We start from the raw sequence: 16354 nt of genomic DNA, 5'->3' as shown, positions 1-16354 counted from the left end.
TTTCAGCCTCGCTGACCTTTGTTCTTGTCCTGTACACGTTTAATTTCCTGAGACCATTTAAGTACCTTTATATCCTGCTTGTTTCAGGTAAAGCTGTTTTCACAGGAGTGTTATTGTGTAGACAGTCAACAAATATGGGAAGACACTCCCAAGTCGTCTAAAGACTGCACATGGTAAACTGAACGCCAACACATCGGGGCCACAGAGCCCAGGCATGCAGTTGAAACACAACATGAATTATTCCTCTGAATAAAAAATATGAGCACGCTTCTGTGCATGTGTTGGTGTTTTTGCTGGCGTGTTCCTGGGGATAGCGTGTGTGTCTGTCTGTGTGTGCACGCATGCAGGACTCCTCATGAGGACAATTCCAATGTTTCCAAAGTATAAATAGCTGCAGTGCACCATCACAGCTTCTTTCCTTTATCAATAAAACCTACAAGAACTTTAAGTGGTAAATTGTGACTTTAACAAAAGTTATCAAAAAGACTAATAAAAATGTGTTCAATGACAGCAAGGTGACAGAATTACTGAAGAATCACTGAATAATTTTATTAACATTGTGGTAATCTTAAACAAATACATGGTGCCAGCATACAGGGACGAGTAGAGTGATAGGTGCTCACATGTCCCCATTTCAAAACAGGAAACCACCAAAAAAAGAAAGAAAAAAGAAAAGAAATCCTAAATGAAATATATTCCTGAGATGCAAAAGAAACAAAACTGATACAAATCATAACAGCACATCACTACATGCGATTGTGTCACACGTGATCAATGCGGCAATATAGAAACGGGGCTGATTGATGTCTGCATTGATATTTCAGGAGGAACAAAGAGCTGGACTGAAGGTAAACTGTACAGCAAAGGCATGTGGAGAGCAGAGAGGGCCTGGAAACTGTGTCAAAACAAAATCCTGAATTATTTAAAACAAGAGTCAAAACAGCAGATTCTTACCCAGAACAGATATCATTTTCCCCATCAACGTTTAGTGACTTGATAACATTTTTCATTAATATCAACATTCAATATGCTGCTTACGAGTCAAATCTACATAAGACTGAGGACTTTGAGGAAGAGAATGTAATTGGGTTTGCTCCAGTAACAGTGCAATATTTTTAAAGGGATAGTTCAGATTTTCATGTGTTGTTCTGTGAAATTATTATTAGTGCTAGTTCCCCTACCTGCAGCAGACAGACGTCTGTCTTCTGGTGTTCTGCTAAAAGTTAAGTTAAAATTAAAACTTAAACTTTTAACAGATTAGACTAATTTATTAGACCTCACACTGAACATGCTCTTGTCTGTTGGACACACATATTATTTTAGCAATTAGTAATGATTACACCAATATAATGTCAGTGTCGCAACAGACACTGACAAAATAGAGACAATACTGTGAAATTGCATCTAATTAGTATGCACTGATAAAGGACTGTATCTTATTAATATGAACGAAATGTAAATTTTGGGTGATCTTAAATAGCTAAAACATGCTGTGGGACTAAATGTTGTCCTTCCTTCCATTGGTCTGAAAACTTATTTGCTTCCATTAAGACTGCCAACGACGTCTATCTGGTACAGGTATGGGAGCTATCACTGATAGTAACATCCACAAACATCTCTTCAAAAAAGCCAAATTACCCTTTAAAAACACATTAGCTTTTATCCAACGTATAAAAGAAGCAAGTAGGCAGGAAGCGGATACAGATAAATAATAAAGAGCTAGCTCATTTATCATGACGTCCAGTTTTTCAGGCTGTTTTCTTCACAAAACACAATTCTGCATCTGCTCTTTAATAGAAAGTAACTTGTTCTTTTCTGGTGTATTTTACAAACCCACACAGAAACAGACAAACATTATTCTGCTCCAGGTTTGATTATTTGACAGATAATTCTCAACTGCTAGATAAAATAATGCTGGGATAACTCATCTAATTCTTTAACTTCAGGCAAACAGCTTTTTTGTACCTGTCTGTAAATCTGTGCAGGCTATAGACCACATGACCTGTAGCAAAAGAGGTAAAAAGGGTGTTTTTTGCAAATTTGCACTGGTGTGTAGATGTCCCAGCCAACGTGAAAATTGCTCATACAATTGCGAGCAATTTCCTGCCAAAATTGCAGCCAGGATTGTGCTGCTTAATCTGCATAAATGCACAACCTCACCCGCACCAAGCACACCTTCAGCAGAAGAAAACAGGGTTGCTATAAAGGAAATTGGAGAACCAAAAATGAAAAAAATAGCCTGCCACTTAAAGAACATGGCATTGCAATCGTACAAGTTTGTGATTTTAATAATGGAGTTTTAAACCCATAAAATTGCTTACCAAACCAATATAAAATGGGTAATTAGTTTTTTTTAAAGCTTAGTTTCTTCAACTAACATTAAACATGAAAAAATGAAGCAGAAATTAAAAAAAGGAACAGCTACAATTGGGTCTGCATAATAAAGGAGTGAACGGTGTCATGAGCTAAGCTGTTAGAAAAATAATAAAAAAAACCCATCAAAACAAAATTGAACAAGATTTAAGTTTGGTCTATTGATTATAAAAAGCCATTGCAATAAATCAACTCAATACTTTCATTTCAAACCAAATATTTACAGTTGGTTTCTAAGGAAAAAAACCCCCCCACACACACATTTTAACATTTACTAAGAAATATCCATCAAATTGTAAAGGCCAGAGTGCATAATTCAGTAAATGGCACCTTTTCTTTTCCAATGCCAACACCAACTCATCACTGCAGACCTTTTGTTAAATATCATGTCCTAACTTTTCTCATTTCTAAGATGGGTACACAGATGAAATGCAAGAGAAAATTTATTATATCTAAATAATTTCTTCTGCAAAAAATGGCAGATAACCGCAAGAGCTTTTTAAATCAAAGTTAAATTTGTTAATAGTGTGGTGAAAGTTGAAGTGCACAAACTCATAAAACAACAAAATTGTGGTAATTAACAAGACCTAAAAAAAATATTTATCCCTACATACACTGTGACAAGAAAATATTATGCTGATATTGATTTAAGGATTTCTCACATGTGATTCTCTCCAGTTATGAAGTCCAACATTGTCGTACAGAGCAAGACAGTTTGCCATTCAACCATGTTTGCATAAAGTTGTTAACTGGCCATGAAACTGGAGACAGCAGGGCCTACTTTTTTATTGCCCTTGATAATAATTTGTTTCATCCAAGTAGATTACTGCTGTTGGTTTTTATCACACTTTTACAGGAGACTAAGTCAGCCAAATTCCTTTAAAACAATACAAAAACAGAATGGATGGATGAAAAGAAATAGTATCCCCATAACATTATACCAGCAGCAGTCGGAACTGTTGATGCAAGGCAGAATAGGTCTATGGTTTTCATGTTGTTTGATGCAATTCTGATCCGACCATCCCAATATTGCAATTGAAATTGAGATTCGCTGGACCAGGCAATCCAATCTCCCATTGTCCAATTTTGGTGAAGCTGTGATTTCTAGCCTCAGTTTTGAGCTCTTAGCTGACAGGAGTGGCACCTAGTGTGGGATTCTGCTGCTGTAGTTCATCTGTTCAAAGTTTGAAGCTCAACATGTTGAGTGTTCAGAGATATCATTCTGCATTCCTTTATTGGGATGGGTGGTTATTTGGGCAACTTTTGCCTTTCTACTATAGCAAATTAGTCTGTCCATTCATTTCTAAGCACTGATATCAACGAGATCTTTCAGCACACAAATGATACTATTTGCAAGTCCTTTTCAAAATATTCAGCAAGTTGAGTATGACAATCTCTGTAGATCAACAATTTCTATAATACTTAGACCAGCCTGTCTGACACCAGCAACCAACCCACGTTCAAACTAATTAAAGTTTTCTTACTCATTTTGATGCAAGTTTTGTACTTCAAAAAGACGTCTTCACAACGTAAAGACATCTAAGTGTTTAAAAGTGTTGCCATGTGATATATGTGGTGTTTGTGTTAACTAAATAAACAAGTATGCCTAATAAAGTGGTCCATGAGTATCATTATTCTTTGCCACCAACATAAAGGTAATATTTTAGCTGATTCCTCTAGAAAAATGTGGTAGTTTTAATTTTGGGCAATGGGTATATAGGCAATTATATATTTTCTTTTCTTATTATGTATAAATAGCCTTTTTAACATCAATTTGTGCCAATATTTATATGACGTATCATTAAACTTGATTGTTATTGTAATATTTTATTCTTCAGACCTCCAGGACCAAAACAAGTTAAGTTTAATGTACTTTTGTTGTGATTCTCTGGTCAATAACTTTAGTTTAAATAAATTAAAAGTTAAAACAAGAACAAAAATCATGCTAATGTGTAGTACCAAAGTGTTGTTCTTACACATTATGTACATGCTTTGCACAAAAACAAAACATAATTTTTTAAAAGTCTTCTTATAAATGAAATTAATAGTGGCAAATATACATTTGAAGGAATACATGAGTCAGCAATTTTTTTTTTACAGTCAACCACATTTTAGCAGACACAATATATAACAGGGAGTGGGATACAGTTTAAACCAACAATATTAGATTTTTTTAATATAAAAAAAAATACTTAGCTTACATTTTCAAATAGATGCACTTTCATCTTTCCGTTACCTTTTAGATTAAAAGAACCGTTCCCAAGGCAATTTAGTTGTTGGCAAAGGAACACAGGAACTCATTCTGTCAAATTTTGTGCTTTTCTGTTTGCCTCCAGTTTTTACATTTTGGAAATGGGACCCAAGCAGATCTATTAGCCAGCACTCTCAACATTTCTCTCCAATTTCATTTTTTTTACTTTAAGACCTCATGGAACGGCACTGTGACTGACTAAATGGGAAATAAAAAGACTGACTAATGCAGTTTAAGTTTGCTCTTCAAAAACTGGTGAAACATAGCTTGTACAGTGGCAGTCCAAACTTCATTATCAGTTACCTACTAAGAACTGATAATGTTCTTCAGTTTTCCATAAGGATAAATTTGAAGGATATGAGCAAAAGAACGCTTGTTTTAGAGGATAAGCTACAAGGCCAGCTGACCTCACTGACAGAATGAGGAAGCAAGTAATGGGCGTGCATGACGATGGAGGCGTTACTACTTTTTCCTGCAACACATTGTCTCCTATATTACAGGATTTATTATTTACAAGTGAAAGGCTGCTGTCTTTTTGTTTTTGATCAACTTTATAGTACAATCTTTGAATCCAATGGGACGAACTAGCAAACTAGTAGTAGCCATCTTTAAACCAAAAGACAAAATGTTTGATCACCAAAACTTCTACTCTGAAGATGTGAATATTTGAATTGAAACCTGTTATGAAACGATTGGGGCATCAATTGTTTGAGGTATAACAACACCTCAAACAATTGATATGATCCTTTTAACACCAAGACACACTGCTACGCTTTTATTTTGCTATTACAGAAACTTTAAATTGTTCACTGTATATTTCATGAGGCCTTTTAAGCTGCAAAATGACTTTATTATGATATGAGCAGAAAGTAAATTATTAAAATGTGAAAAGTTAGAAAGAATTTCAGTACAATTTTTACAGATTTTGAGACGTGGAGATTTCTTTCTGTACATCTGAACCATTAATGTAAAACACAGACTACTGTAAGCTGTCCCGATAGGGTTTAAAATGTTTCACTAAACCGCTGTCTGCATGGTGCAGGGATGTACAGAGTAAAGTACACTGGGACAGCAGATTTAGCAAATAGCCTCATCTACTCTTTCAAATATTTTTGGTGGGTCTTTGCTCTAAACAACACTGCACTAACCTTTATTACTCCTACCCTAATAGTGAAAATCATATTATACACTTATCTGACGGACCTTGCAACAGTGTTACACAAAACCTTTGTCTTATCTTACAAGGGTCCACTGCTTAATTACAAGATTATTCAGAGGGGATGGAGAGGTTGGGAGCAGTGGTTCATCTAAAAGTATCATAATCAGTGTGATAGACACGTATAAGGCGTAAACAGCACAGATCATTCAAATAAAAAAAAGGATGCAATGTCTAATTAAAAGCTGTGAACTGAGCAATGAAATGAGCTACATATAGTATTTACATTGCTACTGACAGGCGACACATGAAGGCATTGAAAGAAGTTCGATGGCGTCTGTATTTTTAGGCACCGTGTTGACGTGAGATATGTGAGGGGGGCATGAGATACAACGTGTGGCAGCGTGTCTGCTTGGTGGGAAACAGGAAAAAGGGTGAACAAGAGGTCATAAGCAGCCATGGCAGAGATATAGATTTCCAGGAGTTCGTGTCACTAGACGAGCAAAGACGTGAGAATGAGTAGAGCTTCAGGAGCAGCATCAAACTGCATGAGGAAGATTAAAAAAAAAAAAAATCTCCCACAAAGGAAAAAAACCCCAAAAAAACAAAAACGGTAAAAAATGTAATACGGGAAATTGCTGAACCAGAGGACATAATAATAATAAAAAGCTCGGGGAACATCTCTGCCTGCGGGCTGTGTTGACTCAAAGGGGGCAGTGGCCACAGGTGAAGACGAAAGTGGGGGAGAGAGAGAGACTATAAGAAACAGAGGGACTAAAAGAAAAGGTAGAGAGCAGCACAGCTCCCTAGGCAGTCTAAATGAAGTATTCCTTCTTTTCCTCTGCGTGTGCGTGGTTGCCTTCAGCGTTGATGATGGCTGTGTCGGCATCAGGCGCGTCGTCCGCTCCTTTGGCTTCGTTCGTCAAGTATGTTCCTGCAGAAGTCGGGGAAAAAAACAAACCCATCTCAAGGAAAACAAATACTGGGCAGCCCTGCGTGGCGTTGGCTGCCTGGGGCAGACAGCACATCTGAAGACAACATCAGTGATGCTACATTATTCATAGACAGAGTGATGAGAAGCTGGGATAGTGTGGTGAATGTGAGTAAAGCCTTCTGCAGACACAACCCAAAAGCATCAACAAACACGCAGGCCATTGTCAGACTGACGGGACTTAAAATACAGCGATGCTGTGCTCAGGGCCAAACGTTTTAGCATTGCTGCTGACAAATTCTGACCATCACCTTTACATTTTAGATAAGTACTCTCCCTGTGATTTCTTTTAGTCGAGTTTGTGCATGTGCTCCGAATGAAATTCATTTTTTGGGTGAAGTTGCAAAAATATGAAATTATTTGCATTTGTTGCAATAAAAAATTTACTTAGATGAAAAAAAAAAACTACACTACTCTTAAAATTATTACAATAAAACTAATTGATGCAATATAAAAGTATTGCAATTGATTTATTTGTTATGCATTATTATGTTTAATTGTTGGCTCAATTTTGGATTAATATAATTTGGGATTAATTAATACTAATTAGTAATAACATATAGACCATCTACATGTTATTACCCCTTTTTAAGCTTATTGTTATTCATTGACACACACAGACATGTCGACTTAGAGTGCCTAGTAAATGTACTAATGTTCACTATTTACTAATCTGGTAATCTCTGAAGAATGTTGGTTGTTCTGGAATACATTTATTTGGATCAGTGGTTGCAACTGTAGTAGGAATCTGTTTTATAACCGGAAGGTTGCCAGTTCAACCCCCCACTTTGTCTGTTTCAGTCGTTGTGTCCTTTGACAAGACACTTCAACCACCTTACTTGCTGGTGGTGGTCAGAGGGCCTGCTGGCAGCCTCGCCTCTGTCAGACCGCCCCAGGGCAGCTGTGGCTACAGTGTAGTAGCTTCCCACCATCTGAGTGTGAATGTGTGAATGACTCAATGTAGTCTAAAGTGATTTGACTAACCATTTAAGAGTTTCCGATAGGAAAAATCCATGACACACTTTTAAGATTTTCATTTTTTTTAAAGTTTTGAAAAACCATATATCATTTTACGTCCATTTCAGTATTTTATCTTTTGCATAAATTCACAATTAAATATAAAACTTTCGGCATTCAATTACAAGGCGACTAAATGTGGAAACATTCAGCTCAAATCAAAGTCATATACATAACATTTCCCAAGTGTGCAAAACACGTTCTATCCTAATCCAGCGGTAACTTTGAAAAGAAAGAAGAGCTGCAGTCTAATATTTGACAAGTAGAGCATGCGCCACTGATTCAGTGGGCCTTGAGGCCTTGCCCGTTGTGGTTTTACCTTTATGCCTGGCCAGGTATCTTCCCAGAACAATGATTAAACACAAGGTGACAAAGACCACTACAGCCACCACTCCTCCAATCAAGGCATGGTCGGTGCCGTGCTGCCCCAGCGCATTGGGATCTGAGGAGACAGGGGAGAAAGAAACAAAGAGAGACAATCGAGGTGTTGGTTAGTGAGGTGAAGGAGAGAGCACAGGGGAACAACAAAAGACAGACAGCACAAACCAGAGAGCAAAGAGAAGAAAGAAGATTATTTCCAGTTTGTTCCTGCCTTAACGGTTGTTCCTAGCTGCTGTCATTCCTTCCCTCTTACACTTCATGCATTCAGAGCAGAGAGCCTGTGAAAACTCTCCGAGAATAATAAAACAGAGAAGACGAGAGATGGACATCACACTGACACGAGAAGAATAGGACTGCGATGACAGTCATCTGGCAAAATGAATAAAAAAAAGAAAATGTATAAGGGACTTGGTTTAAAGATGTAAATTATTTAGCACCTCCCCTACTGAGTTGCAGGGGCACTCAGCCAATCAGGGCAACAGCAGAGAAAAAAAATGTTATACAGTAAATAAATCATTACACAAAAAAGTAGGGAAGATCAATCTTTTCTTCAGTTCTTGGAGAGAGGGAATTAATGCTAGGGAAAAGAATTAGATGTCAGAGAGTTAATACAGGTCCCCAGCTGCTGGAAAGCAGCAGAATGATAGAAAAAAACTAAAGTTATAAAAAAAGGAATAATCTTCCTGCTTTGCCCAGTGCAAAAACCCATAAATGTTTTTTTTTTTCTGTTTCTTAACAAAAGGTTACTCACATTATCATTTCTGGCTGCTTTTTACACAAAATCTAGTTTCTTCCATCCTTTTATAAGCCTGGATCTGGGAGAGCATCCAGTGTTGATGTGGAGAAGCAGACGACGCAACTTGGAGCTTTCAGCCTCTAAACTCAGGATTTTGTTTTTCAGTCATGATTAAAACCTAACGACCATAGAGGAATGTATAAAATTGAAAGGTTTCCTTTCTGTTTAGCTCAGCTCTTTCTTCACCATGACAGATTGGAGCGGTCTCTGAATAACTACAGAGGAAGTCCCAACTTGTCTATACATCTCCCGAGACATCCTAAAATCAGAAATACTTGCACTGTCCCATGATCCTGAAGGAGCACTTAAGTATCAATACTGGATCTAGAGGAGCAGTCTCTCATCCCTGGCAATGTCGCGCTTACAAAAAAAGAAAGAACAGTAGATACACAGTCATGACTGGAATGGTCAGGACAAAAACCACACCTCTCCTCCTGAACGTGAGATTTGACAGTCTGCTGGGGCCGCGGTCTAACATCCAAGAGCATGTTTTTCCAGGAAGGAAAACTGATCCATTGAGGGATGAGAAACACACTCTTCTGTCACATTTCTAAATAAAAAAAAAAAAAAAAGATTTTGTTTTTTAAAGGTATGAAATTTGACACTAACAGCTTTAGAGAAAGATATCTTCTTTATAAACCTTTGGAAAAAAATAATGTGACAGGGACAGCTGTTCTGCGGTGAGACTGTATTATTTGTTTTGATCCATAACACCTAAAAGATTACAGTGACATTCACTAAGCTGCTCTTTGCAGGAGTAATGGCGTCCTTTAAATACCCCGGAGATTTTGCATGTGTTCCTGAAAGTGCATGATACTTTATGGCAGCTAAAACGTGGCATTGCCTGACCAGAAAATAGCAGATACACAGAGAGAGGACTTATCCACACAGCACACGTCGTATGTTGACTATTTCTCTTCAGTATTCCACTTTTCATTCTGTCTGCCCATGAGGCCAAATTGAACAGCTGGCTTGCTCTCGCTTCATAAGTCTCCACGGTCTGAGTGACCAGGCCGTCACACTTCGCCGCCTCCGAGTGGACAAACACAAAGTCATACAGGCCGACACACACGCTCATAGACACGGACGTGAGCAGCATAGCTTCACTGTGCTGCGGTTCTTCTTGGTTGGTGGAGCAGAGAGTAGAGGAATTTTCCCCTGGCAGGACCCAGCAGGATGAGGACAGAGGCGTTTAGTTACCCACGCAGTTTTGTCTTTTATTCTCTTTCTGTCAGGCTTCTCCCTGTATTTTTAACCATTAAACACACACTCCCTTGACTGCTGATCCTCTGGCCGACTGTTGGATCCCCAGATATTCTTTAAGAAGTGAAAGGCTTTTGTTTCTTACATTAGGTCGCCTGATCATTGTATGTAATGCAGTTGATGCTTTGATTATTTTCAGAAATATAGGAATGTTATACTAGATTTTTATTGTTGTAAATGTGGTCTATTCCACATATTTTCTCATCTGCATACAAATCAGTGATTGTTCATTCTCATGGGCTTGAAGCGCTGCCAAATGAATCACACTCATGAATTTCTTGGAGACTTTTTGAAGAGTTCTTCACAAACGTGAATAAGTTGTGTAAAAACTTCAGCAGCTCCGCAGGAGGTCGCTCTGTCTGATAAAACGCTTTAAGGGATAGCACTTGAATAAGTTTCAACTTTAGCAGAAGGCAAGAAACTTGGGTGGGGGGGGAAAGATGATGAAATATGGGAAACAACTGAACAGCTTTCTCCTTTGGAGGGCCGGTCTCAGCCAGAATGTGACCTACTAATGTATCGTCAGGTTCATTTCACATTAAATTGTGAGTTTTTTTCAATACCTCTCGAAAAACTCCACAACATAATCTTGAAATTATTGAACTGCACAATGAGGCTCTCTCACCACGGCATTGCACTATTTGAGACGGCATTGAGTTTTATTTTTACAAGTTAAAGATTTAAAATTGCAAAATGGTGATTTTTAAAACCACATGATCAGTAGTATAATGATGGTTAGAGTTAGGATTAAACCACGTTTTCCTTTACTTCCGTTCTCGTTTCCAGCATTAAAATGACCCCACCACCTCAGCTTTGCCGCAATGATACATGTTCATCCAACTTGCCAAATGCATAATTGGCAAGCAGGATTTACTGCAAGTCCCCTTAAAATGACCTTTGTGGTTTCACTGAAATTCTGATGGTAACTGTGATACGGAATAAACTGCAGTTGAAATATTTGGCCTACCAACACTAAACAAACCGGGAGAGAGAGCGAATACTGACTCATAACTTAAAACCAAGTCAAGACATCCAAATATTTTGTGGGAGTCTAAATCAGTGCTCTGGATATCACCTCTTTTCAGATATACTTCAACAAATCATTAAAAAAAGGTTATGTTAATAAAAAAGTTAAACAGGTGAATTTCAATAAGACAGACCATATTTATTTTTTATTGTCATATTTTTAACTTCTGTGCTTTATGTACAATTTAGCATATGCTGTCAATATTATGTTTTATTATTTTACATTAATGTTGGGGTTGGGGTTTTGCTTACAGCCCAGGTCATTTCTGGTAAGCTTCATAGCACTGAACTGCATACATACATCACGGTAAAACATTAGCATCTGGGTATAATTTATAACTTTAACAGAATCCAAGGCTCCAACAAGCAATTTTTTCTCGACAACCATGGGTCCACATCCTCTGTACGAAGCAAAACATAGAACAAGGAGCTGGTTTTTACCAGGCTAACTTATGTCTGGTTTGAAAAACACACAAAAATGCTGTTAAACAAGCACTGGTTGAGGAACTGTGTCTTTATTCAGTTTGGAAACCAAAACGGATGGACAAGAAGACAAAGCATTCTTATTTGAGCCAAGAAGGAGGATGATAGAAAGGATCTTCCATACACAGTTATACATTTTGCAGGCCCACAAAGACATTATTATTTAATAAGGGCATATACATCCTTCTCTGTATGATTTAATATGAGAGCGTGGCAGAGCAAACTCTTCTTTTAATATTTATAGAACCCTCCTTGTCGCATAGCTGTGTGAGTCTGGATTGTTTAATAAATTAAAAGGGTTAAAGTTTTCTATAAACCACTGCTGGGTCAAATGGGACCAAAGGTGCTCCTGTTAAATTATCACAATAATTCTTCACATTCACAGAAGAAAATGCCGAACTGCTTTAGTGTGTTTAAGGAAAGTGATGGCTTGAACTTGAATTGAGATTTTACAATGAGATTAATAATGAATATTATTTGTTCATTTTAAAGTAATGAAAATGAATCTATCCACTAGGTAGTCAGCTATTTTTTTTCTTTTTTAATTTATTGTTGATTAAAACATAATCCACATAGGATTTTCTCAACCTTATCTGAGGGGACTGAGCGTATTTTCTATGCAGTGTGTGACTGTTCAAACCTTAAGGTAGAAAATTATTTGCATTTTGCAAAAATTAAAATTTATTTCGTCAAATGATTAAGACCACTGTAGCATTGCTTACAATAAACCACTTTTATTAATAATGAGTATTTATATCAGATTACAGTTCAAACTGTAGGAAGTTAAAGCTTTAGTAAAGAAAAAGACTGAAATCAAAAGTACAGCAGACGCCCAATTTCCTACAGTTGGTCTCAAAGTCATGTTCATCAAAGCTCTCGTCAATCTATTTTGGTGCTGTGCCATTCAATGATTTATAAACTGACAGAAGTATTTTAAAGTCTATTTTCTGAGCTACAGGGAGCCAGTGGAAGGACTTTAAAGCTGGGGTGATGTGCTCTGTCTCCCTGGTTTTAGTGCAGCAGTATTCTGGATCAGCTGCAGCTGTGTGATTGCCTTATTAGGCAGCCCTGTGAACACACTAACACAGTAATCAATGTGACTAAAGACAACTGCATGCATGGATTTCTCTAGATCTTGCTGGGGCGTTCGTCCTTTAATCCTGGAAATGTTCTTCAGATGACAGAAGGCTGACTTTGTACACCTAAAGCATCAGGGAGTCCTTCTTAAATGGCCAGGATACTCTAAATCAAACACGTCTAATACCAAACACTTCTTTCAGTAGGAACCTTCCATACATCACAGGAGATGTTTGCCATCGAGTAAAGTCACAAGATCTCCTGTGATTTCAATGACTCCAACCTCTAGCCCTATCTTTCATCTGCACTCATCTTTTATATGAACAGTGGGGAGTTATCAGACACTGCACTCATTAATCCATCATATTAGTATGTTTTACACAAAGCACATCTTTGTCACTTCATCTCTCTTCCCATCATTAGCTTTACATTTACTTAATATTAAAATTCCTTCCCTGCAGGCACCCTTTCTTATCTCTGGTGATGTTTTTTTTTTTACATTCTCCGTTTTAGATGCAGCAATATGAAGGAATGGCTTTTGGTTGCTCCCATCAATAAAGCAGCACTTGTGCCCTTGTGTCTATGGTGTGAGTCAGTCATACTTTAAAGGTGTCTTTTAACAGGATGTTATAAATTTGCTGTGGGGGAACTGTGATTGTTTCTTTCCTCTGAATATGTGAAAAAGAAAAAAAAATATCTTAATCTTTTCTGCTAATATGAAACCCTTGATGTTTTTATGAGATGATCATTCCTGGAAATCCTTAGAAAAAAGATCTGAGGAGGATTAAACCAGAACTTCACTGATTTAATCATGTCAAATTGTGGAACACCTACGGCAGCCCCAAATTGTTTGATAATTGTTAAAAAATAAAATGTTCTTGTATTTATCTGCGTGCTGTTCAACACAGTAGCTTTGAAACTTTCAAACAAATACTTGATCTGGCAACTAAAATAATAATACGTATATATTCTGCCATGACTTATTTTTTTAGGAAGCTGCAGTAGCTCTAATAAATATGTAGCGTCAGAAGCATCTGCACCTAAATTATCACTGAATCGTTTTTGTTTTTTCTTCAGTTATTTAGTACAATAGTGAAACTTGTCAGTAGTACATATCAATGATTAATTTTCGGTTATTCTGATTATGGATTTCTTTGTACCCCAGTCAGTGGACCGTGTTGTGTAATGCCAGTAACTCCAAAAAACAATGCAATTTTCCTATGAACCTAAAACTTAAGTGGGCTCAGGAATGGTGCAGTATGTGTTGCAACATTATAAAAAGGTCTGTATGTTATTATTATTTACTATAGAATGAAACAGTGATGGTCTTTTTTTTAATGTAAGGTTGTGTGAAGTTTTTATGAGCAGTCAGTGCTGTGTCTGCTATCAGAGCACTTCCATTTTGAAAGGGTGGGACTGAATGGCTTTCTGAGGTAACGGGCTACTCAAAACAGAACAGAACAGAACACAGACGGTAAAATAATAAATATTTTACCATCTATCTGTTATAAACCAATAGCAGTCAGAGAAAATGTTATAGTATTGATTTTCTTTCCCTTAACTTCTTCAGTTAAGCCTCAGACTGGCTTTTGTATTGATGCTATATTTTTTCAACCAGAAGGTGTAAGTTGTTTGATCGTCAGATATTCGCAGCTAAGAATGTGGGATGTCTGCAGCTCCTCTGGACGGACCTGAGGCTCTCGGGTGTAACTCTGAATAACGTTCACCTGACCTCGTCAATTTATGTGAACTGCTAAGCCTTGGTAGTGTTGCAGACTGTAGTGTAACTGTAGCCACAAACATTTAGCATGCTGTCACCATTAGGTTCCATACTGCTTTTATATGTTAGCAGCTCATTTAGCTCTATTTAGTTAAATGTCCAGCAAGTTTGATTAAAATGTAATTGCAGTGTGGTATTACATGCTAAGGCAGTCAAGTGGTTTGTTTGGCATTTCTCTGAAATCACACCAAAAATGGAAAAATGGGTAGGATATCTTTTTAAGGTCAACATTTACCAGTGTACCTAGAGAGAGAAAAGTGAAGAAATATGCAACAAATTTAACAGGAAATCAAAGCACAGTTATCTGCTCTTTATAAAAATATAATTTTTGAGAAGAGGATATATTAAATGAGTATTTCACAGTTAAATGTGGCACTCATAATTTATTCAGTGATTTTAAAGTTAAAGAGAAAACCAGAACAGATCGCTCTGAAAGATGCCTTATACTTATTTTGCAGCAGTCTAAAATATTATATTATCATTTACAGAGAAAGGCTGAAAGGGGTGGCTAGAAGTACATGTAAAACACCAAGAGATGCTTTAAAGGCAAGACTCAGTTTACGAGAGAGAGGCGTAAAAGAGGCAGCATTTCCAAAACCCTTGTGCATTATTGCTCTCTGTGTCAGAGTGGATTAATTAGATCCAAAGAACAAATTACCTCAGCTAATCATTCAATAAACCCTGCATTTGGACACTGGATTGAATATTTAACGTCTTCTTCTTTGTTTTCTTTTTGGAGAAAAAAAGGATTTGTGGTAAGCAGAGTAAGTCCTGCATCATAAATAATGATAGACTTACTAAATCTAAAGAATCTATTAAAACAACTTGATGTCTATGAATACATAATTTCTCAATAAACAGCAATAAAATACAATATAGTAACAGAGGATGACGGTTCTAAGACAGTGCTTTTCCTATTTTTATAACATTATGGGACTTTTGCTAAAATTACATATTAACTATTCTAGTAATTCATTGTTACAAAAGTAGTGACATAAATTTAGCCATTTTTATGACTAAAAATGACTTGTGCACACATTGCACAGTGGTGAAAGACCAAAGAAAAATATAGGATTCAATTGAACTGATCTTACTAGAAGCAATCCTAAGTAAATGTTCTAATTGTGTATTTTAGTCTAACTGGCTCATATCAGGTGGTTAATTTGCTGAAGGATGGGCTGTGCTATCTAGCCTACATTCTGATGCTTAACTCACCTGAGGCTCTCGCCTCTCAGCATGCCAACTTTACTTTTGAAAAAGCATTACCTGAAATAGCGACAATAATGACAGTAACAGAAGTGCTCTTTATGTTTTCACACAATTACTTTCAAACTGCAGACTTTCTATGCTGTAAACAAAAGAACCGTGAAGGACACTGGTATAGTGGACAAGCAGGTAAGGGAAGGGAGAGCGCCAAACAACTGCTCTGTGCATTCGGCAGAAACTCCACTTACTCCAAACCTGTCTCTGGAATCTTATTGAAGATACTTCAGACTACAACCATTTTGTAGTGGACATTTTTTTTTTATAGTTTTGAAGCTGCGACTTAAGCAATTCTTCTACAGCTAATTGGTGTAAATACTCTATACCGTTACCAGTCCTTACCTAGTTTGTAACACTTGTGCCATGCATGACTAGACAGAAGATTTATAATGTAGTTTATTTAATAAAATAGCAATGTGTACTCTAGACTTGTCATAAAGAAAAGGTATACTAAAACGATTTCTGTTGTAACATGGTGCTGTAGAGAAAATAAAATT

At 37.0% G+C, this 16354-nt stretch overlaps 1 protein-coding gene across 4 annotated transcripts in view; it reads right to left on the bottom strand.

Annotated features, from left to right (window-relative positions):
* Window positions 1-528: 528 nt before the first annotated feature.
* The window catches only part of cadm2a (cell adhesion molecule 2a), a 231010-nt gene continuing 215184 nt past the window's right edge, over window positions 529-16354 (bottom strand). For all 4 annotated transcript variants that reach the window (XM_044139743.1, XM_044139745.1, XM_044139744.1 and 1 more), the window contains 2 exons: window positions 8108-8230; window positions 529-6714 (listed from right to left, as the gene is read on the bottom strand). In XM_044139743.1, coding sequence (XP_043995678.1) covers window positions 6596-6714; window positions 8108-8230 — 242 coding nt within the window. In that variant the 3' untranslated portion in view covers window positions 529-6595. The remainder of the gene's footprint in view (window positions 6715-8107; window positions 8231-16354) is intronic.

Source organism: Gambusia affinis, linkage group LG15 (assembly GCF_019740435.1).
Source record: "Gambusia affinis linkage group LG15, SWU_Gaff_1.0, whole genome shotgun sequence".
Taxonomy (NCBI): Eukaryota; Metazoa; Chordata; class Actinopteri; order Cyprinodontiformes; family Poeciliidae; genus Gambusia; species Gambusia affinis.
Note: the sequence above shows the minus strand (reverse complement) of the source record. Positions and strands in the feature narration are given on the sequence as shown.